Here is a 23,338-nt window from a genome sequence, read left to right as displayed (position 1 = left end):
CTGCAAGCTCTCCTCAGCCCTGTCCTCTGCCCGCCGCGGTGGCCGTGCTCCCAGCGTGAGCCCCCGCTCCGCCCCCTCTGCCCCGGCTCCGCCCCCTCTGCCCCTGCGGTGGCCATGCTCCCCGCCTGCGCAAACCGCCCCCCCCGCCCCGCCCCTCTGCCCCGGCTCCGCCCCCTCTGCCCCGGCTCCACCCCCTCTGCCCCTGCGGTGGCCATGCTCCCCGCCTGGGCAACACCCCCCCGCTCCGCCCCTCTGCCCCGGCTCCGCCCCCTCTGCCCCCGTGGTGGCCGCGCTCCCGGCATGGGGCCCCGCTCCGCCCCAAGCACAGGACCCCAGACCCTCACCAGGTGTAGATGATCTGTCCCTGGCGGCCGCCGTGGCGGTAGTTGTACAGGATGATGTAGCTGTCACCGCCGTAGAACTGTCCGTACGTGGCGGGGTCCACGGGCACTTTGTTGGAACCTTCAATTCTCCAGATCTACCAGAGCAAAGCTGGGCTCAGACATCGGGCGGCATTCCCGGCCCCCAACTCTGACCAGCTGAGAAACCAGAGGGTGCTGGCTAGCGGTTACACCACAGGATTGCCCTCGGACTCAGCCTGAAGTTAAATAACTTGCTGGAATCACGGAGCCACTAAGATTCAAAGCCAGGTCTTCTGTTCCAGATCCAGACAGCGCACCCCTGCTCCCCCGTACTTTCTCCTCCTCGAGAGCAGCCCAGGGACTGGCAGCTGCATGGTGGGGTTTAGAAAATGCTTTTGCTGCGTGTTACACAGTGCAGCACAGGCTCGGGGCACAAATCAATGTACGACCTGGAGCCAAATCAGGCTCTACCCCCTCGCAGACTGTGCACCCTTGGACAACTTGCTTAATGTCTATGGGCCTCAGTTTCCTGATCTGAAAAGTGGGAATAATAAGGGACATTGTAAGGATCAAATGAGCTAATTCATGAGCAGCGTTTGGCACAGGATGATGGCCCTGCAGGTGGTGGCTACTCTTAGTAATAATTACGATGGTGATGATGATTACTAATGTTGCCATTAGCTGTATCAGCAAGCTGTCTGGATTTTAAATATCACCTGCAGAGGCAGGGTCGTCACTGAGTGACCTCAGAATGACTCCTGCTGGCAGATCTCTTTGCAGAGCTCGGATGACACGGTTTTCCAAGCGGTCATGAAGCCCTGCAGCGCCACCTGGTGGTGCCGCGAGTCCAGGCAAATAGAATCTTTGAACCTTGAAAATTCTTGAAGGTGATGGAGTGGGATTAAGCCTCATTTTCCCAGGGGCTTCCCTGGTGGCTCAGACAGTAAAAACATCTCCCTGCGATGCAGGAGACCTGCGTTCGACCTCTGCGTCAGGAAGATCCCCTGGAGAAGGGAATGGCAACCCACTCCAGTATTCTTGCTCATGGACAGAGGAGCCAGGCAGGCTACAGTCCAGGGTCTAAAATTTAACTTAAGCTTCATTTCACGGATGAGGAAAGTGAGATTCAAAAAGGCTGAGTAACTTGCCCAAGACCACTCCGCTGAGCTGCCAGGGCTCTCTCCACACTGCCCTATCCTGGATCGCTTTCATCGCACGCTCCTCTGCCACTGAACTAACAAACCAACGGCAAAACCAGTAATAAAAAAAAATGAGCTTTTTTGCCATTTCTAGTATGTAGGGTGGAATCAATGTCTGAAGTTAATCCTACCTCCTAAACATCCCTGAGCCCCACTGCCCACCTCTCCAACTTCACTGTGAGCTCCTTGGGCTCGACCTCGAGGCCACTTCTTCTCCCTAAACTGCTGCACGACCTCCGCATGAGGCCTCCACTCTCATTCTTCCATCTCTAACTCACATTCACAGCGAGTTCTGGAAGCACAGAACTGCGCCTGTCACATTTCTGCCTTTAAAAAAAAAAAAACAACCCTCACTAGCACCTAGCGGTTGACACAGAATCAAGGCCACATCTTTGGACAAGGAATTTAAGGCCCTTCCCTGAGAACATCATCAACACCAGGCTCCCAGGACAGCTTCCTGCCCGAATACCCACTCTTACTCTGGCAGCAAACTCCTACTCATACTCTGAGGCCCCACCCAAGGGCCCCCATCTCTATGGAGACGCCCCAACCACCCACCTTCACTGCCCTTCCTGCGTTCCCAGAGTCCCTGTGCACCCCCCGTCTTCCACTGACCACACAGGCCTCAGCAACCAGCTGTGGCCACCTCCCCTCCCAGACACTCTTCATGGGCAGGGCGGGGTCTCAGACTCTTGGCAGGGAGCCTGTAAGATAGCAGAGACTTAGGGCATGTTGGTTGTAAAACTCAAGCAAGACAAAAGAATCCCACCCATCAAAACTGGGGTCAAAGCCTCTTAGAGAAACATCCTCAGAGAAGAGGTGGGCCAGAGGTGCCAGGGCGGGAGCCGGAAGGCGCCTCGACACGCCCACCCCAGCCCCCCCCCGGGTACCTGCTTCTGCCCTCTGCCATCATCATCCATGCCATGCTGCGCCGCCATGGCAGTGGAGGTGTGCAGGGTGGCCGCGTCGAAGGGCACGCGCTCCACGTTGGCAATGTGGCTGGAGAGATAGCTCAGGCCCAGGCCTTCCGTCTGGTCTGGGTCCCGCCAGTTCTTGAAGAACTGTTTGAACAGCGGGGTCTCCCCGCCCTCGGGAAGAACAGAGACCTGGCAGGGATGGAGGAAGAGAAGGTAGTGGCTGGGCCGGAGTCCCTCGGAGGGCAGAGGCCACCCAGCCAGCATCCCCCAGGGAGCCTCAGACACCCCGCCCAGGCTGAGCGCAGGACACCCCCCCAAGCCAGCCTTCCCCACCCCGCTGGGCCCACTCTCACTGTCCCACCTGGCTCCCTGGCTCACCTGGGTCTGCCTGGGGTAGTCCATCTTGGAGATGAAGTCGGAGGCTGTTTTGAGGGCGGCCTTCCTCTCCTCAGTGTTGGCCTGCCTGCCTGTCGGCCAAAGGCGAGCAAGGGGCCTGGGGTCAGGGCCGCACCCCAGCGCTCAGCGGCCCAGGGAAAGCAGAAGGCAAGCCTCCCTCCCTTTTGTTCCTAGACCGTGGACGGCCAAGGCCAGAGGCCCCAGAGCTGACCACGCCATGAGCTCCCGGGGTCCAGTGAGGGGTCCTGGCTAACGACCGCGAGCACACCGACCCACTTACTGAGCTCAGAACTACACACAACTTGCTGCATTTAATCCACACAGCACCCTTCTGTGATGACGATCCTTATCTTGTCCTCATTTGCATATAAGGAAGTCAGGGTCTTAGAGACATTACGTGACGTGACCAAGGCCACTCAGCCAGTAGGGAAGCTGCGACTCAGAGCCTCAGCCTCCCTCCTCTGCCCCAGGCTCACGAGCCAAGTTCCTGCAAGGCCGCAGGGGCGCCCGTGTAAGGCCCTGTTGAAGCCCTTCCCTTCGCCCCAGTACCTTTCCAGACAAAGATCTTCCCGTCTTTGCCGTGGTCCAGGATGAAGCAGTCCTCTGACCTCAAGGCCCCCTGGGCGAAGGGGTTCTCATCAGCCACGAGGGAGACCGACATAGTGCCTGCACCATTGGAGACCTGGGGGGAGAGAGGGGCCCCGGGCCCGTGAGCGACCGTCCCTGCCTCGTCCTGCCCACGGGCGCCCCCAAGCCCGCACTTGCGGAGGCCGGCAACCCCGCCACCTCAAACGACGCTGCGGACAAACACAGCCCTGAGGCTCATGTGGGATTTCTTGGTCCTTTTCCACCTTCTCACAACCACATCTGCGACCTACACATGGGTGTGGCGCGGAAATGGCGCGCAGAGAGGGAAGGGGAATCAAGCGCGGGAATACAGCTGGCAGAGGAAGGCCGCCGCCCAGCTGACGGGACGGCATTCAAGCTCGCTGGCTTAAAAAGGGAGGTACACGGAAGTAACGCGGCCTACGTGCAGCGCGGTATACCGGGCTGGAACCTGGAAGCAAAAGCGGGGGAAATCTGAATGAAGTTCGTAGGCTAGTCAACAGCATTGAACCGATGTTTCTTAGTTTTGACAAAAGTACCTGCTTATGTTAAGATGTTCAGGGGAAGCTGGGTGAAGGGTATATGGGAACCTTCTGAATCATCTTTGCAATTTTTCTGTAAATCTAAAAGCTATTCTAAAATAAAGTTCATTGAACTTTTCTGAGGGTACCCTGCTTGTCCAAATTCAAAAGATTTGACAGTACCCAGGGCTGACAAGGCTCTGGGTAAACAGGTGAGGGTGATCGAGGAGCCTTCCAGAATGCAGTTTAGTAGCATGCGCCAGGAAGTTAAATAGTAAGTGTTCTGCATTTATTGAAAACTTACTTTGTGCCAGGCACTGTTCTAAAAAATTTATGTAATTTAGTAACTTCTACAGGTTCAGAACTCCTTTAACCCTTACAGCAGCGCTATAGGTGATCTTATTATATCCCTGTTTCATTCACAAGGAGACCGAGGCACAGGGAGGTAAGTCACCTGCACAGCTAGAAGGCGCCAGATCCGGGATTCAACCAGACAGTCTAAGTCCAGAACCTGTGTTTCTGTCAGCTACCTCTCATGGCAGAACCTTCCTCCCTGGGGTAGTACAGACAGTCTAACTCCAGACCTGGTATTTCTGTGTTTCTGTTTTTTTCTGGTCCTGCCACGCAGCTGAATGCAGACATCGGCTCCCCGTCTCGGGACTGAACCAGGGCCCCAGCACTGAAAGCCCACAGTCCGACCACTCGCAGCCAGAGAACTCCCAAGGGGCAGTGCCTTCTTTTATTTGCCATTTATTTTATCTATGGCAATTGGTATATGCCAAAAACTTTTCATCTTGAGGAGTCAAACATACTTAACTATTTTGTTACCAGTTTCTTTTTTTCTTAATATATATATTTTTTACTGAAGTTTAGTTGACTAGTTAATGTACAATGTTTCAGATACACAACAAGGTGATTCAGCTACACACACACATATAATTTTTGAGATTATTCTCCACTATAGGTCACTACCAGCTATTGACTATAGTTCTCTGTGCAGGAACCAGTATTTTCAATCACTGACTCATCATTCAGCCTGTGACCCGAACAATCCACATCTGGAAACCTCCCCTAATGCCATACTTAGCACACGGGCACAAAGAGAGACTGCTGGCGATCAGAAAAGGTGGGAACATTCTCATGTCCATCAATGAGGGATCTGCAGAGATTTCCACACGCATAAAATAAAGAACCATACAGCTGTTATAAAGGGTCCAGTGGAAGAAGGCCACGGGAGAGTGCGAATAGCTCGCATCTGTTAACATTAAATAGAGACGGAGAAACACCAAGGAGACCCAGAAAGCTGTATCCGGAGTTTCCTTTACCAACAAGATAACCATGTAACCACAGCGACCCATGAAGCGGGGAGGAGAGGAGGCTGACCTTCTTAAATCGAGCATTGTTACTTTTTTAATTAGAACCCATTTTAAAATAGTACTGGTTATCTTAAACCAGTAAGATTTGACTTTTATTTTTTTATGTTTCTGAGTATTGCTCAACCCTAATATTTACAACGAATATGTGTTACTACTTCAATATCAGAATAAATATCAGTAATGTGGTCTTCCTGTGGTGGCGATACGAATCTGCACCTCATTCTGCTGTTATTTTACCACAAATGAGCTTAGGGCACAACATGGGCAACACGGGCTCAGAGGCCAGACATCCTTGGCTCAAGATGAGCCTTAATTCAGTTTCTGAAAATCATGAGAAGAAATGATAAATAAAGTCACTACCCATAACACGCACACAGACACACACTTCTGTAGTACTTTCCTGGATTTCCCTAGAACCCTTTTCTCCTTGGACCCCCTAGAGATCCTGCAACGTTGACTCTGTGGCCCTCTGCCCTCCCCACTTCATGGGCCCCGTTGGTGACGGTGACACCGACACCGATGTGTCTGCGGTCGCCCACACGCTTGTCCTGGGGCAGAAACGCAGAGGCAGCAGACAGGCGTCCCCTGGAGCCATAGAAGCTGAGTCCCCCCATGGCACCCCCATACGTGCCTGGCTCAAAGCCCCCGGACAGCAGAGCTGGGGAAGCCCAGGTCTCCTGCAGCCCCATCCTGAGCCCAACCCAGGGACCTCAGCCCAGGCTCACCTTGTACAGCTTGGCCAGCTTGCGGTTGGCTGCGTCCTCCTTGGCTGTGTCCTCAGTCCCTGCCGGCAGAGCTGGCTTGGGGCCCAGCACCTGCGGAGATGGAGAGATGGAAGAAAGCGTGGCAGTGAGCTCCCGGCAGCCTGCCACTCCCCCAGGGAGGAGACTGAGCTCCAGAGAGAGCTTTCTCCCCAGGCAGGCAGGGACCACGTGGGCCTCCACCATCCACAGCGACCTTCCACTTAGGGCAGGACCCCCTCTGGAGATGTCCTGGATCTCTGACCGTGCCTCCGGGGTGCAGAGCCCAGCCAGGGCTGCCTGTGGAGTCTGTCCCTCCCCGAGGCCTGTCTCCAGGAGCTCCATGAGGACCCCGTGCTCCACTGCCCCAGGACAGTCCTTCAGATGTTCACCATTTCCACCAAGCCTTCTGAGAAGGATAATTACAGCTACCAACACCTCCCACCACATGCCTTCAGCAGACTTCATTTCACCTTTGCTGCCATGCTAAGAGGCACAGGGCCCTCCCTGGTGGCTCAGCTGGTGAAGAATCCCGCAACGCGGGAGACCTGGGTTTGATCCCTGGGTTGGGAAGATCCCCTGGAGAAGGGAAAGGCTACTACCCACTCCAGTATTCTGGCCTGGAGAATTCCATGGACTGTAAAGTCCATGGGGTCACAAAGACTCGGACACGACTGAGCAGCTTTCACTTTCAAGAGGCACAGATTACCTCTCATTTCACAGGCGAGGAAGCCAAGTCCACAGAGAAGCAGCACCTTGCCTACAGCACTCAGCTCAGCTCAGCTCAGTCGCTCAGTCGGGTCCGACTCTGCGACCCCCTGAATCGCAGCACGCCAGGCCTCCTGTCCATCACCAACTCCCGGAGTCCACCCAAACCCATGTCCATCGAGTCGGTGATGCTATCCAGCCATCTCATCCTCAGTCGTTCCCTTCTCCTCCTGCCCCCAATCCCTCCCAGCATCAGGGTCTCTTCCAATGAGTCAGCTTTCCGCATCAGGTGGCCAAAGTATTGGAGTTTCAGCTTCAGCATCAGTCTTTCCAATGAACACCCAGGACTGATCTCCTTTAGGATGGACTGCTTAGATCTCCTTGCAGTCCAAGGGACTCTCAAGAGTCTTCTCCAACACCACAGTTCAAAAGCATCAGTTCTTCGGCACTCAGCTTTCTATATAGTCCAACTCTCACATCCATACATGACCACTGGAAAAACCATAGCCTCGACTAGACGGACCTTTGTTGGCAAAGTATGTCTCTGCTTTTTAATATGCTGTCTAGGTTGGTCATAACTTTCCTTCCAAGGAGCAAGCGTCTTTTAATTTCACGGCTGCAGTCACCATCTGCAGTGATTTTGGAGCCCAGAAAAATAAAGTCTACATCACTATAAGGTGGCTAAGTAGAAATTTGAACCCATATCCCTGCGACATTAGAATCTATTTTCACGCCTCCATTCTGCACTATCTCCAGCCTCAATGGCCCCAGCTATTGCCCCTCTCAAGCCATGCTTGGCATCCAGGCTCTTTCCCCGTAACAATCACCTTCTGCTCTTCCTAAAAACCAGCGCTCAATGTCCCCAGACAAGCAGGAGAGACAAGCGGCATGAAGCAGAGCCTGTGGTCTCCTCCTTTCCCCAGAGACCTTTGCCTCTATTGATATGTCCTCAAAGCATACTGGCTGGCGATGCCCACCATGCAGTTGACGAAATGGGTATAAACTAATTGGAATGTTCAGAAGAGGAAAGAGGGGATTGGGTCTCCACTGTCTCTTTCTGGCCTGGTTCTAGCACCAGGCTTGTCCTCAGAGGACGCCAAGACCCCCCTGCTCAGCTTCTTTAGAGGATCCGACCCTCTTGGCAGAAGGCTGTGGCTCACAGCCCGGACGCACTGGATCCTGGGATGCCAGCCCCACCTCTCAGGGGAGTCTGGGGAAGGTCAGGGGGAGACTCCTTGGCTTAGAAGAAAAACAAAATCACCCCACAATTGCCTACTGGATGGAGAGAAAGAATGAGCCCCCTGTTCCCTTGCTCAGCCCCACCCTGTGCTCCCGGCACGCGGCCGCAGGTACCTCGAGCATGGCCTCAGGCTCGGCGCCCTCCTCAGAAACGTGCACGCGGGCCCGGCCGCTCCGCTCGTTGTCCCGGATGCCCTTGGACACCTGTGTGGCCTTCAGCCTCTCAAAGCGGTTGCTGCTGGAACCACACCATTGGTAAATGTCCTGTAAGACAAAGCCCCCGCGTGAGGCAGCGCCCCCGCCCACCTTCACAGACGCCCGGCCGAGCGACGTGACAAGCTCACCTGTTCTCTGCTTGCCCAGATGAGGGCTGGGGGAGCACACACACCCCCATCCAAGCACAACAGGTGTCACTTGTGTGTACCAGGGCACGTGAGGGTCTGCTGTGGATATGCATTTTTCATAGGTACACCTACTTACAGAATGTGCATAAAAATGTTTGCCTGAGGGTGGGAGTGAAATTGGAAAACCATTTGACTGTGCCTTTTTAAAGCTCCACATGCAAATATCCTACAACCCAGCCATCCCTCTCTTGGGAACACACCCAGCAGTAAAGCAATGTCCACGAAAAGACATGTGCAAGAACGCAGTGTCTGATTCAGACTGCTTGCTGGCAGGATAGCTCAGCATCATCCCTGAGAATTACTGAACTGATGGTATTTCCCTTTCTTTCTTTTTATACCATGGGTTTTCATTCATGCAGAATAATCATGAATTAATATCAGCATTTATAAAATTGTGTACCTAACTGTTTTAAAAACAGGCTTGTGCAAGAAGGCTGAGTTGCACCCCTTGGAAGAGCCCCAAACTCTCCCAAGTGTCCATCAACAGTAGAGCAGACACACTGGAAAAGTTTATAAAACGAAGAGAAGGAACAAGCTACAGCTGAAGGCAGCAGCAATATGGACGGCCCTTGCAAAGAGAATGATGGGCAAAAAGAGTCAGACGTCAACAGGAAAGGTTCCAGGAACATGAAGCTCAGGAACAGGTGGGACTGTTGGTGGAGGGACTCTGGGGTGAGAGTTACCCATGGGGAGGAAGGGACTAGAGGAGGCCATACAGGGCCTCCCGGGGCTGGAGGTGTTTTTCCTCGAGCTGGTGTTAACTACACGGGCACGTCCGCTCCAGCAGACCCATCGAGCGGCGCCCACAGAATTCACGCGCTCCTCTGTGTGTCTGTCGCACTTCCATCACAAGCTCACACTCAGTGTGTGTGTCTGTCTGCTGGCAAGTTGCTAGGTCACGTCCAACTCTTTTGCGACCCCCATGCACTGCAGCCCACCAGGCTCCTCTGCCCATGGGATTTCCCAGGCAAGCGTACTGCAGTGGGCTGCCTTTTCCCTCTCCAACAGACACTATACCTCATGCATACATGAGGCTGGGGACAGAACGTCTGGCCACGTCCTCCTGCAGGGATGCGTGTACGTGGACTTGGGAAGAATGTGTACAAAGCATCACACGTCTGCAAGGTGGGTCCGGTAAGTGCCTCCCACACTTACCCACACAAGCGAGCCACAGACAAGTGAGCATGTGCAACTACACAACACATGTGGGTCCTTGAACAACACCCCCAAGTCTCCACGTGTCGACATTCATCAGGGTGACACGTCTACACCTGCTAGGCAGGAGCTTATAGTTTTTTCTAATTGAGGTACAGTTGACTTACAATACTATATAACCCTCGGGGGTACAACACGGTGATTTACAATTTTTAAAGACTATATGCCATTTGCAGTGATTATAACATATTGGCTGTATTTCAAGAGCCTGTCGTTTTTAAACACGCCCGCCATATACCTGCAAGTTAGTGACTATGAATAAAAAGATACACAAGGCGTGCACATCAACACGTCAGGGGGACCGTACGTCCACTGAGCCATTCACAGGCCTGTGTGCATGTGGGTGACGGGTCTGAGTCTATGCACCACGCGCATCTCCACCTGAGTCTCTGCGGGTGCGTCTGACTCATATACACAGCCCAGGGCCCACTGCCCCTGCGACCCGCCCCACTGTGTCTTCATACTGTTCACATGGATGAGCCCACCTCCCCAGGTCAAGCCTGGGGCACTCCAGTGGCCCCTGAGAAAGGGCAGGGCAGGACTCACGTTGCCCAGGTCCAGGATGAAGCAGTCGCCATTGTTGAAGCTCTCCCAGGACACAGGCACCTCCGTGGCACGGACCACACGCCGCCCTTTGACCTGGAAGAGTCTGTGCACCTCCACTTCGTTGGGGACCACGTGCTTGAATCCTGATGCCACGCCTCCTTTCTGTTGGGTCAAGGAGACAGCGTTAGTCCAGGGGGGAAGGTCTGGGAACGGACAGGAATGATTTGAAGGGCACTGTGGCCCACGCACCAGTGGACTTCCAGCAGATACCCCACCTCTGCACCTTGCTGCCAGCCTTTTGAATCTCATACTCTAACAAAGACCCCGGGGGCCCACTTTCCTGGATCAGAATGCTATAAATATTCCCTTCTCAAAATTTGCATTCCCCAGGGAATGTTCTAAGGAACACTAACCCCCCAGGATATTCTGCAAGGAAAGGATTCCATGATCAGGGAAGCACAAGGCATGCCCTTCACTTGCCCCCTGACTGCTACAGAACACACATCCGCATCATAAAGGCACTGGGAAGTCCAAGGGTAAATACGCTCACTTGGCATGTTTTAGAGAGCACTACCCTGCCTTGAGTCAAGAAACTGCTTTTCTCTTCCACATCCTGCCTGCAGCTCAAGTGTTCTGCAAAACCCGCTTTAAGAAGCGCTCATTCAAATCTTTCCCATCCTTCAAGGCGCTCTAGGAAGAGTCAAGACTGCCCCCCTCCCCCTCCCATGATGCTTCAGCAAGCTCCACAGCTGAGCCTTCAGAAGCAGCCGTGGGTAACGGACAGAACACTGACCTCAGGCCCAAGTCCCTGCCCCGCCACTAGAGTGCTGGGGGACTTGGGTAAGTGTCTCGACCTTTCTGAGCCTCAGGCCTCCTCCTTCTGCAACTGCGATCTAAGCCCCTGCTGTGCCGCCCTCTGCAGTCATCATCGAGTCCCGGGGGAAGCTCAGGAGGGCTTCCCAGCAGCGGTCAAAACTGCCTGTGGGGGGCTTTCCTGGTGGCTCAGGGGTGGAGAATCCGCCCGCCTATGCAGGAGGCCTGGGCTTGACTCCTGGTCTGGGAAGACCCCACATGCCTCGGAGCAGCTAAGCCCGTGGGCCACCACTATCGAGCCTGTGCTCTGGAGCCCGGGAACCGTAGCTGCTGAACCCACACGCGGCAAACGCTGAAGCCCCAGTGCTATAGAGCCCTTGCCCTGCAACAGGAGAGGCTCCCGGAATGAGACGCCCACGGACCACAACTAGAGAAAAACCCGCCCAACCAGGCGGAAAAAACCCTACCCTCGGGACAGGAGAAAGTCTAGTGGGCTGGGTGTCCTTATGAGCAGCCCCCAGCCCTGGACGCTCACAGGCCCCAAGCCCCAGGGAGGTCAAGTCAGAAAAGAGAAGGCGCTCACAAGCTTCCCATCTTACCCATGAGTATACCGAAGAACGGGTCGCAGAGTCAGACATGACTGAGCGACGGAACTCAACTGCACAGATGCTGAAGACCAGCGAAGGGAAGCGACGTACTCAAGGGCACTCAGTGGGCAGCGGCAGAGCCACGGAGTGTAACCCCGCCTCCCGTTTCCAAAGCCGCACACGACATGGGCCACTAAGGCCGGAACTGCGGCCACCCCCTGCCCCCACCCAGGTCCCTTGCTGACGCCTCACCCTGCAGAGCAAAGCCAGGTCTGACTTGCTGCACTGAGTCCACGAGGGCAAGGGACAAACGGAGCGTGACTGGGTTCCTGTTACATCCACACACAGCAAGCAACACAGAACTGGCTGTGACATGATAATGCCCTTGCGCTGGGCCTTCTGCAGGACTCATCTGTGAGGGAGGCGTCATTATCACCATCAGATATACAGACGCGGAGAACGGATGCTGGAAGCAGCGAGACTTGCCTGAGATCTCAAAGCTAGTGAGTGACGGAGCTAGGTTTCAAACCCAGGTGCAAACGAATCTGTAAGGCCCACATTTTCGCCCAATGGCAGGCTGTCTTAGAGCCCAGGTCACTAGGGTCATCCAGGATGGGAGGCAGGAACAAACCACTGTTCTGAGCAGGGTCATCAAGTAGAAACGTGTTTTCACTGTTGTGACTGGGAGCGCCCTCTGGTGTCCGTTCTTGGTACCAGCGTGAAGCCTTGCAGCAGCACCCGCTTGGTAGGGCTCAGCAGGACCGCCTTGGTCTTCTCAGGGCCCTGTTTTCCACCTGGCTTCAGAGGCCTTCCAGCTGGGAAGCGTGTATGGAAGGGCAGCTGGGGAAGACGATTCAGTGCCCCATGCTCATCTGGGAGTGACCGCGGAGGCTGCCCCTTACCAAGTCCACGCCAGGCTCCTCTGTCACGGACACGCAATGTGGTCCCCACAAACTCCTGAGGTCGCAAATCTCATCACCCCACTTTTCAGGCAAGAAAACTGAGGTGCAAAGAGGTCCAGCCCCATGCCCAGGGTCCCAGCTAACTGGTGGAAGTTTTACCCCCAAGTTTGCCCTTCCTGGGACCAGCCTTGCCCAGGTCCACCAGCCCAGGACCTCCTGAGTGTCTATGGGCAGTGCTCACCCCGGGACCCCATATGTGAGGGCAAAGAGACAGCGGGTCTGAGAAGCTTTCCCAAAGGTGCTGAACGGACACACCGACCATTTCCATGGATTCCTTAGAGAGGAGGAAATGGGAAAATCAGGGAAGAGAAAGACCCTTAACATTTTTTAATACATCCCTAAAATATTTTACTTGTTCAAGCGTGCCTTCTATTTTTTGTCAAAAAAATAGAAACTTAAACTTTTCTTTTAAAAAAGGAAAAAGGCTGTTCAATGTCATAAATCTCAGCTCCAGTAAATTCTCTGTATATGAATTTATCAATTAAAAGCTACAGATTTCTAATGAGTGTGGACAGGCATTTCCTGATTAATTAGCTCCTCTAATCTTGCTGATCTAGGAACTTAGACTTGGGAAGATCAGTTAATACAAAAACAAAAGCCAGCTCTCAGGAGACATTAGTGACTCTCCAAGCATAAGGGGCAAGGTTTTTTTTGTAAAGTTTTACTATTTTTTATTATTTTTACTTTAATATTTAAGATTTATTGCTGCTTTCTGTGGTCTAATCATTAGTGGACAGAGATTGGCATCAAATTATTTGAACAAAATTTAATAGAAAAATTTTTTTAAAGCTATTTTCCAAATTAAAGTGAAGATAAACACACACACACATATATGTATGTATCTTTGTTGTTTTAGTTGCTAATTTTGTATCTGACTCTTGTGACCCCAGGGGCTGTAGCCCGCCAAGGCTCCTCCGTCCGTGGATTTTCTCGGCAGGAACACTGGAATGGGTTGCCGCTTCCTTCTCCAGGAGAGCTTTCTGACCCAGGGATGGAACCCGTGCCTCCTGCATTGGCACGTGGTTTCTTCACCACCGAGCCACCGGGGAGCCCTGTATAATCACGTGCCGTGCTGGGCTTAGTCGCTCAGTCGTGTCCGACTCTGTGCGACCCTGTGGCCTGCAGCCCGCCAGGCTCCTCTGTCCATGGAGTCCTCCAGGCAAGAGACTGGCACTCCTCCACTGGAGTGGGTTGCCATGCCTGCCTTCAGGGGATCTTACTGACCCAGGGATCGAACCCGGGTCTCACGTCTTCTGAGCTGGCAGGCAGGTTCTTTCCCACTAGTGCCACCTGGGAGGCCAGGATAAATTCTGTATCTATATCTGAATATACACATCTATACGTTCATACATAAAGAAAAATTACAGACCATTTGGTGTATATCTCTAAGAGTAGAATCATGGGCAACTTTTACTTACTAAAAGCCTTATTTCTATGTTTGACATTTTACAATACGCGTGTATTATACTTGTAGTCTGGAGAAAAGTAAAAGCTGTAAAGATCTACCTTTTAAAAATATGTTAAGCTCTTTATAAAACAAAGAAAAACCTAGTGACTGGCGCTGATCCCCTCCACCCTCTAATTTCTGGGTTCCTTATCTAAAAACAGGAGGGAGGACAGGAAGGACCCAGGGGATTCTGTGGGTTTCCCACCGCGTTCCTCGGGGCCAGGGGCTTCCAGGACTCAGCCCAGCCCAGACTCTGCTGGAACAAAGGGTTTCAGATAACCCAGCTCCTTGGGGTCTCTGGGGTTCTATCCGAAAGTCAAGAGGAGGAGAAAGAAGAAAAAAAGGAGGAGGGATCAAAAACAGTGCGTTTGAAGGATCTGAGGGTCACAGAACAAGATAAGACGGGCCCTAGGAAAGCCCTTTCTAGGGGCTCTCGTCCCTTCCCTGCCCCTGCTCACACCCCGAGCACAGAACCAGCTGCGAGGAGCAGGCTTTCACAGAAACAACTCTTGCATAACAAGCTCTGCTCCTTGGAGATCCATAATTGATGAGGGCGCCAGGCCGAGAGCCTTGGGCTGGGCCGGCCTAGGGCGGGGCGACCAGAGGACTTGCAGAAGGGGGAAAACAGGACCGGCCGTGGACCTCACGTTCCCACCAAAAGCAGGGCCTTTGAGGATGGAAGCCAAAGGCAGGAGGGGTTGGGAGCCCCTCCCCTAGAGCATCCTCAGAGTAGGTACGGTCCAAGAACACCTTGGGAAAATCACCAGAGCAGGGAGGAGGCTTGCTAAACATGCAAATGCCTGGGCTCCATCTGGGCTAAGATACGAGGCCAGAGAGTCTCCAAATGTTTCTCTGAACTAGGCCCTTCGTATTTGGGTTTAAATCCCAGCTCAATCGCTTACCAGCTCCGTCAGCCGCTTAATGTGTTCACAAGTTAAGTTGCTGCTGTCCACACAGCAACACCAGGAAGCAGGCACTGCTGCTCAAGGGACCTGATAAGTACTTGCTGGAATGAAGGACAAACGGAGCGTGTGCCAGCACCACGCAGAGGCACGCGGCAAGGAGAAGGGTGGCCTTAGGGCCAATCTCTCTAACTCCTGGTTAAGCGCTCCTTCCACTTTCTGCTCTAGGAGCTGCAAAAAGCCCTGGTCTTTCTCCCCGTCCAGGGCCTGGGTTCCTAACTCCTCTCCTGCTGGTACCAGGGCCCCAGAGGAGACTCCAGAAAACGTAGAGCTGGGACAGGTCTGTAGAAGGAGCTCTAGGGAGGGATGAACTGGCTGACGGGGTGCTGGGAGGCTCCAGGGAATCCAGCCCAGCTTCACCCAGCCCAGGGCTGAGGCCCACTTCCCAGGACACACCCTGCCCTCTGCCATCTCTAGAGCTTTCCCATCATCTAATCCCTGGCGTGTCAGCTGGGCAGACAGCATTGTGCGAAGTCACTGCTGTCGTGTCTGACTCTTTGCGACCCCGTGGACTGCAGCCCACCAAGCTCCTCTGTCCATGGGATTCTCCAGGCAAGAATACCGGAGTGGGCTGCCTCGCCTTCCTCCAGGGCATCTTCCCCACCCAGGGATGGAACCCATGTCTCTTACATCTCCTGCAGGGGCAAGTGGGTTCCTTACCACTAGTGCCACCTGGGAAGCCCTGGTGTGTCCGCTGGGCAGAAAGCACCACCACCCTGCTAACACAGAGACACTGGAGGCCCAGAGATGGACCATGACTTCTCGAAGGTCGCGCAGCATATTAGCAGCATAGATGAGGCTTAATACCTACCCTGGTCTCACGAGAGGCAGATTGGTGTACCGGAAAAAAGCTGGGAGTCAGGAAACATGGGCTCCGGTCCTGGCTCGGAGGCTGACTTGCTGTGTGACCTGGACCATTCCTTAACCTCTCTGTGCCTCAGTTTCTCCTCCCTCCCTTAAAATAAGCGGTCTGCCTTCTGACGTTAAGGCCATCAAAGCTTGTGATCCCTTCCCTATGCTGACCAAAGAGAACCCCCTTCCAAGAGGCCAGGCCCCGTGCACGGCATCTTCCAGCTTGCCCTCACCCCAGGTCTGAAGGGCAGGTGCAAGTGGCTCTCATGTAACCGAAGAGGACAGGGAGGCTCAGGGAGGCCGAGTGGTTTGCCAGAAGTCACAGAGCATATTGGCAACAGCCTCTTGGGGCTCCCCGCGTGGCTCTGCTCAGCCCCACCTGACTAGGGGCTGGAGCTCAGAGTCTTCAGAGTTCAACAAACAGAAAGAGAATGGGGTCAAAGGTCCCCTTTCAAATATCGAAAACAGGCCGCTCTGTCGGCAGGGCCTCAGGACTAATGGGTGTAGGCTCGAGCCCGGGGGTGCTGGGTGTGCATACGGCAGATGCTACGCACAGGGCACAGGGCCCGTGTGGCCCACCTTTTACTGCTAGGGCGAGGCAAACCACCTCGTGGAGTGATGGAAATTTTCCTCTCTCAATTTAATAAGAGACCAGAGGCTCAGAGAGGGCGTGTGATTTGTCCAAGGTCACACAGCTAGCAAGGGCCCGAAACTCAAAGCCAGGGCTAGCCAACCCCAAGGGCTGAGCTCCGGCCTGTCTGCCTACACACCTGCACAAGCCTGAAAGGCAGACGGGCAGGAGTGAGCCCGGCCACTGGTGCCTCTGTCCCCGCTGCCCGGCACCCACCTTGTACTTGAGGCCGGACTTGAAGTAGCCGAGGAAGGTGGCCGACTCGAAGCCCTGGACCTCGCGGTGCTGCACCGCCCGGCCGTTCAGGTGGTCGTCCAGCTGCACGGTGAAGATGGCGGCTGCCCCGCTCTCGTCCTGGCTGCACTCATTGCCTGTGGGACATCAGAGCGGCATGAGCCTGGCTCCCGGCCAGCGGCCGCCCACAGAGGCGGCATCCGGAGCCCCCGGCAGTGCCCCAGCCTGGCTGGAGAAGCTGGGAAAGGCTCTGTCTCTTGTGAGCCTCGGTGAATCCATCTGTATAATGGGGGAGGCGGGAGTTGGCTCCAAGGTCTCTAAGAGTCCTCCCAGCACTCACTCCCCTGAGGTCAGGCCAGGGCGCATCAGAGAAATCAGGCACAGGGGGGGCCAGGACTCACAGGGTCATACACAAGAGCCGCGGCAGGACTTCAGACTCGGAAGGGCAAACTAGAATCTGGCTGGAAAGGGCGGGTCCTGGATTTCTAAGTCGCCGCCCACTCTGAGTCCATAGACGGTGGCCTGTTTAACCCTCACAACAGTCCTACGAGGGAGTCCGGAGCAATCATCACATCCAATTCACAGAGACACTGCATGTCTTGCCAAAGGGCACAGCTGGGGTCTGAACTCGGGGAGGCTGCCTCTGGAGTCCTGGGAACACGTAACCAAGGGCCTGGCACTTACTCGATGCTCAGTAATCGCTAAATTCCCTTTGGGGCTTCCTGGGGACCAGGTCTCAAACTGTGCTTTACAGAGGCGGGGCCGGGGCGGGGCCATCTCACCCAGCCAGTAGTGGAGGTCATACTGCAGGTTCCCATTCCTCAGCTGCACCGTCTTCAGGATGACATAGGCATCGCCTGTGAAGAAGTCTCCGTAAAGGTTGGGGGGCACGGGAACCAGGTCGAACTTCTCCACACGCCAGATCTGCAGGCCGGGCTCCTTCCCCGCCTTGAGGAACTCGGGGTGTTCCACCACCATGCTGCTCGGCTGCAAGAGACGGGGCAGAGCCTGAGCAGGAGCAGGGACTGTGGCGGGGACAGACCCTGGGGCACGAGGGAGGCTGGTTTCCAGCACCAAGAGCACCTCACTTGAGCCTGACTCTCCCCACCGCGTCCTAGGACCCTGCCCTCGACGAGTTGAGCACACAGGGCAGAGTTTAGGCTCCAAGCCCTGCCCTGGCCAGCATCTCTCGCTCCTTCTTGTCTCCCTGGTGATGGGGGAACAGAAGGCTCTCCCTCCCTTCTCCCTTCCTGTCTTAGTGCCAACTGGATGCAGCAGCTGAGGCACAGAGGGGTGAAGCCAGGGACCCCCAGCCAGGAAATGACAGAGCAGAAACTGGTCCAGACTCCAACAGCTTTGGGACCACGGGGAGACCCCTCAGATGGCGATGGTAAATCTGGGGGTGGCCAGAGGCTCAGCTTAAACCCTTCCAGCATCCTCAGTGGCCCTGAGAAGTATAAGGGTCCTCATAGAGTTCATTATCCAGCCCCACCCTACAGATCGGAAGACCGAGTCCCCAAGAAGGGAGGGGCCTGCCTGCTTTGGCTCTTTTTCCCCACGCCCCATCCCATCTCCAAGAAGAGCCTAGATGGCTGAGCCCAAGCGGCCTCCTGAGCTGTCGGCCTCCTCCCTCCTGCCCCTAAAACCCCACCCCACCCCCCAAATTCCATTTCTTGGAAAAGGGGAAAGGACGCAGCCGGGGTCTGCGGGAGCCTGTTGGAGACGAGGTGGTGGAGAACGGGGAACAGGCGGTCAGACCATGCACGGGGCTGGAAACGGCGCGGAGAGGGATGGTTAGCTGGGAGTCAGACGCGGGCAATCAGCAGGCGCGGGCCACCTCGGGCCGGATCTGGTGGAAGAAGTCGAAAAACCAGACGGGAGAATTCAGGCAGCGGAGTGGAGAACATGAAAGAAGCCAGGAGAAACCAGACAAGGCAGAGGCGGCGTCAGAGACGGGGGAAGAAATGACGGTGATGAAGGGAAGCAGGCGAGAGTGAGATGGTACAGGAAAGAGGGGGGAATCCAGGGAAGAGGGGAATCCTGTGAGAAATCAGACGAGAAAGAAGACTCTGAAATGAAAGGAGAAATCCCAGAGGGAAGGCGAGAAATGAGGCAGAAGGAAGGAGAAATCGGGCGGCAGAGATGGGTAAGAAGTCAGAAGGCAGCGCAGAGGGAAGGAATCCGGCCAAGGTGAGGTTAGCCTGTTGGGAGGGAAACAGCCAGGCGGAGGCGCCCACCCGCTCCACCGGAGCCCCGGAAGCAGCAAGAGATACTTACAAAGCAACAAAACAGGTTTTCCATCCTAGACCTGAATTACTCCCCTTTTCCTAGCGCTGTATCTGCAAGAACTTACAATAAAGAGTTACTCCGGGGGCCCCCCGGGCACTCACCCGCGCCTCGGTCACTCGCCCCTGCGGCGCCCGTGCCTGGGTCGCCCCCCGCGCCGGGGCGGCCGCGCGGGCCGGCTGCGACAGCGCGCCCAGCGCCAGGACCAGCGCGCCCAGCAGCGCGCAGCGATGCGCAGCCATGGCAGCGACGGCGGCAGGAGACCCGGGAGGCAGGCAGGGGGCAGCCGGGCCGCCAGGCTCGCCCCGGCCTTAAGTAGCCGCCCGGCCCACTCCGCCCCAGCCGGAGACCGCCCCGTTTGGGAGGGCGCAGGGCCGGACTGGGCCCCCGCGGGCGGGGAGGGGCGGGAATCTGGCCTGGATTTTTTAAGAGACATCGGGGTTCCCACCGGGACCGACCCAACGGGTGCGGCCGCCCCTTCACTCCAGCTCCGGGGTGGAGGCCAGGCACAAGGCCGGGCATACAGCAGGTGCTAATTCAGTGCACACTAAATGGACACACGCATGAACGGCAGGGATCCTCCTAGCTGGGTTTCCTGTTTGATCCACACAGGACCCCTCCCCTCTCCACCCCTAACATCTCCAGCAAAAAATCACAGGAGCTAACTAAGAGGTATTGAAGGTTTTCAGCGTCACATGAACATCCTTTATGAACTGGGTACTATTCACAGCCCCATTCTAAAGAGGTGGGAACTGAGCTGAGAACCGTCAACCAATGTGCACGCAACTAGGAAATGAAAGTGGTCCGGGTGGATGGCCGCTTAGGCAGCACGTGGCTGTCACCAGCTAAGGACACGGGTCAGGGGGCTGACCTTCAATGGACCCTTGAGCAAGCCGAACAGAGAAGGGCGAGCTGATCTCTCCACTTCTGGGATTGCAGGCTCTATTTTACTCAAAACCACCCTTCTTTCCTTCCGCATTAAAAAGTTACTTTTTATTTAAAACAAATGTTTTGGGGCTGCTCTTGGTTGCAGCTCGATGCACCAGGGCTTTCTGCGGTTGCAGCAAGCAGGGGGGCACGGGCTTCTCTCTGCAGTGCCTTCTCTTCCCGCAGCAGTTGTGGCACATGATGTCTTCCCTGACCACGTCCCCTGCCTTGGCAGGTGGATTCTTAACCACTGGACCACCAGGGAAGTCTAACAGTTCTTTGCTAAAAGTCTGTTTTTAATCAAACCTTAAATTCAGTCACTTCATTTATACAGTTTCACCTCTCAACCCCACTTACTTGTACCTCCAGGCAACCAACCCACTTCTAGCTTCCTCCTTGAGCTGATGGTTTCGAGGTCTGGGGGTGGGGTGGGGGGTTGTTTGTTTTGATTTTGCTCTTGTGTTTTCAGTTTTAGATCTCATCTATGGTTCTCTTTAGGGAAGACAAGGATTCGAGCCTCCTCCCCTTCGCCCAGGCTCCCTTCCCATCCCTTACTCTCCTGGAGACTTACAGTCATTGGGTTATAAGTGCTGTTCAGACTCATCCAGGCCTGCTTCCCACCTTCAACAACCCCTCTTTCCACCCTCCCAGTACTCTGCTGGACTCAATTTCTGTTTCTTAGTTCCCTTTGCATTTCACATCTCCTCCTTTCTCAGTAACAGGGAAATACAATGACGGGGAAGAGAACAAAGGAGCTGGAGACCAGGGCTTGACGCCCAGCTCCACTGTAAGCTACTTTCTTCCTCTCTGCCTCAGTCTCCTCATCTAGTAAACGGGTATAAAGTAGTTGCTGAGAATCCAATCCATCTGTGTGTGTGAAAATGGCCTGGTCTGCCAGTGAGTAAATGGGAGTTCCTGTCCTCCTTCCCTGCAAGCTCCAATCATCCGTCCCAGCTCCTCCTGGAGCCCAGATTCTGTCTAATCAGGCTGAAGTTTGCCCTCCATCACACACAACTTCCTCCCATTTAAGGGGGACTGTGGGTCAGATAAAGGGCTAAAGGGACACACACAGAGGAGATAAATCGGACTGCAGGGATTATAAGAAGGCTTCACGGACAAAGGGACTTGTGACCTGGGCCTTGAAGGACAGGGAGGAGGGAGATGGAGAAGAGAGGCATTCCAGGGGAGGGAACAGCAAGGGCAAAGGGCAAGCAAACGCAGGCCACTGCAGTGACTGATAGGGATCCTGTCTGAAACACCAGGCCAGGAAGAGACGAGGCTCCAGAGGGCAGCAGAGGTCACAAGGGCCTGTGTGCCACGCTCAAGAGTCTGAATACTTTTTAAGACATATGGGTATAGGTGAAGAGTTTCTCAGAGAGCCTGTTTTTTGTTTTGCTTATTTACTTATTTTTGGCTGTGCTGGGTCTCCATTACTGCGAGCAGGCTTTCTCTGGTTGCAGCAAACAGGAGCTACTCTTCATTGCAATGTGCAGGATTCTCCTTGCAGCAGCTTCTCTTCTTGCAGAGCATGGGCGCTCCAGCACGGGCTCAAGGGTCGTGGCGCACTGGCTCAGCTGCCCTGCGGCATGTGGCATCTTCCCAGACCAGGGATCCAACCTGTCTCCCCTGCACTGGCAGGTGGCTTTCTAAACCACTGGCCCACCAGGGAAATCCCTGAAGAGTCTGAAATTTATCTTAGTGTCCGTGGGGACCCAAAAGAGGTCCCTGGCTTCTCAAGGCTGTATGTCTGGTCCTGGGCCTGCAGACCCTCCACTGGATGCCTCTGGCCTAAATTCAGAGAGCTCTTCCCTCTCCCTAGGATCTGGAGGATGATAAAACCCCACTGCTCCCACATGCGCCTGACGGAAGCATAACCCAGTTTCCCCTCTCCGCAGAGCAACTGACATCTATACAGATTCAAAACACGCAATGTGACAACAGGGCCGTTTCCTGCAGGATGACTTACAGAGGAGCACGGAAATACACGTGCAAGGGTGTCCACTGAAGCTTCGCTTGAAGAAACCTGGAGAGGACCCGAAGGTCCTGCTTAAATAAATCACGGAGCCGCCAGGCAATGGGCCGCTCCGCAGCTGCGCAAGAGCGAGCCAGCGCAGGCCCAGCCCGGCACACAGTAGGCAGCCAACCAGCACGGCATGACCTCACAGTGCAAGACGGCAGCGTGTGCAGCGGCTCTACGCTAGCGCCTTGCTTCTGCTTTACAAGGGTGTCTGATTTTGCATACACTTTCTTCTTAAGAAAATCAAGAGAGTAAACACCAAACTGTCAAGTCAGTTTGTTTGAAAGAGATGAAGAATTCGGGGTTAGGCACCCACATCACCGCAGCTGGCACGAGCGAACACTTTAGGGTGATGAAAACTTTCCAGCACTGGATTACAGTGATGATTACCCAACCGAAAAAGGTACTAAAAGGCATAACACTGTCCGCTTACAATGGGTGAATTGTCAATGGTTTCTATATTACACCTCAGTACACTTGTGTGAAAAATTTTTCAATGTGCTATAGGGTTTGAAACTATTTACAAGTGTTTCTCTGATGTAGTTTTTTTTTTTTTAATTAAAGACTGATCTAGGAATAATACCTTAAAAACAGATATAGTAATATCTGCTCATTAGACAATTTGGAAAATTCAAGCCAGCAGGAAGAGGAAATTTCCTTATCATCCCCAGTCACCCCCACCCCCACCCCAAGTGAACCTAAGCCGGATCCAGCCCAGCCGAGCAGTCCCTTCTGCTCAGCTGGTGATTAACAGAGGGCTGGTGTGGCTTGGCCTTGGTCCCAGGGGTCACGGCCCACCAGCCCAGGGTCACTGACCCCAGGTTAATGATCACAAAGGCCCCTGCAGCTGTGCCTGTCACATAGCTCTGGAGCCTGGGTCCCTGGCACTGGAGACCCACAGAACAGGCCCTGGCCCCTGCCCTCGGGGCATCCACGGCCTGGAAACTCTCACTGCAGGGCAGTGATGTGTAGAGACTGTGATGGGGCCACAGGCCCCTGGGCTCCCTGCCCAGAAGAGGATGTACAGGTTCAGAAGAGCGGGGAGAGCTTAAGTGCAAAAGAAAAACCTCTAAGTAGGAAGGAGGAGCTCCCCACCCCGTGCCAGGCTTCCCTCTGCTGCTGACTTCCCGGGTGACTTTGGGCAAATCACCGTCCTCATCTGCTCTTCCGGTCTCCATACGGAAAAGAACGGCCAGGCCCTGCAGCTCTGACTCCGAGAACTCTCGTTCTCAGCCTCAGGATGCCCCAGATCCTGGCTCTGCGACCACATCGGGAACCTACAGGTCTCTGAGCCTCGAAGTTCCCACCTGTAAAATGGGAACACTTGTCCAGGGCACCTCTACAGGTCCTTCTGAAGCAGACAGTGCGGAGCCCCTGACCTACACAAGGGG

At 54.6% G+C, this 23,338-nt stretch overlaps 1 protein-coding gene across 3 annotated transcripts in view; it reads right to left on the bottom strand.

Moving 5' to 3' along the window:
• Nucleotides 1-23,338, bottom strand: part of GSN (gelsolin) — a 60,422-nt gene that overhangs the window by 10,882 nt on the left and 26,202 nt on the right. For 2 of the 3 annotated variants that reach the window (XM_068974156.1, XM_068974155.1), the window contains 9 exons: nucleotides 17,500-17,704; nucleotides 16,700-16,854; nucleotides 10,230-10,391; nucleotides 8,179-8,328; nucleotides 6,103-6,192; nucleotides 3,424-3,556; nucleotides 2,857-2,945; nucleotides 2,452-2,667; nucleotides 345-478 (listed from right to left, as the gene is read on the bottom strand). In XM_068974156.1, the coding sequence (XP_068830257.1) occupies nucleotides 345-478; nucleotides 2,452-2,667; nucleotides 2,857-2,945; nucleotides 3,424-3,556; nucleotides 6,103-6,192; nucleotides 8,179-8,328; nucleotides 10,230-10,391; nucleotides 16,700-16,854; nucleotides 17,500-17,695 (1,325 nt within the window). In that variant the 5' untranslated portion in view covers nucleotides 17,696-17,704. Of the gene's footprint in view, nucleotides 1-344; nucleotides 479-2,451; nucleotides 2,668-2,856; nucleotides 2,946-3,423; nucleotides 3,557-6,102; nucleotides 6,193-8,178; nucleotides 8,329-10,229; nucleotides 10,392-16,699; nucleotides 16,855-17,499; nucleotides 17,705-19,107; nucleotides 19,246-23,338 lie in introns of those variants that run through there. The other variant, XM_068974154.1, reaches the window with a different exon arrangement.

The sequence above is a fragment of the Capricornis sumatraensis genome, chromosome 6 (genome assembly GCF_032405125.1).
Source record: "Capricornis sumatraensis isolate serow.1 chromosome 6, serow.2, whole genome shotgun sequence".
In the NCBI taxonomy this organism is placed as follows: Eukaryota; Metazoa; Chordata; class Mammalia; order Artiodactyla; family Bovidae; genus Capricornis; species Capricornis sumatraensis.
This window is presented reverse-complemented; position numbering and strand designations above follow the sequence as displayed.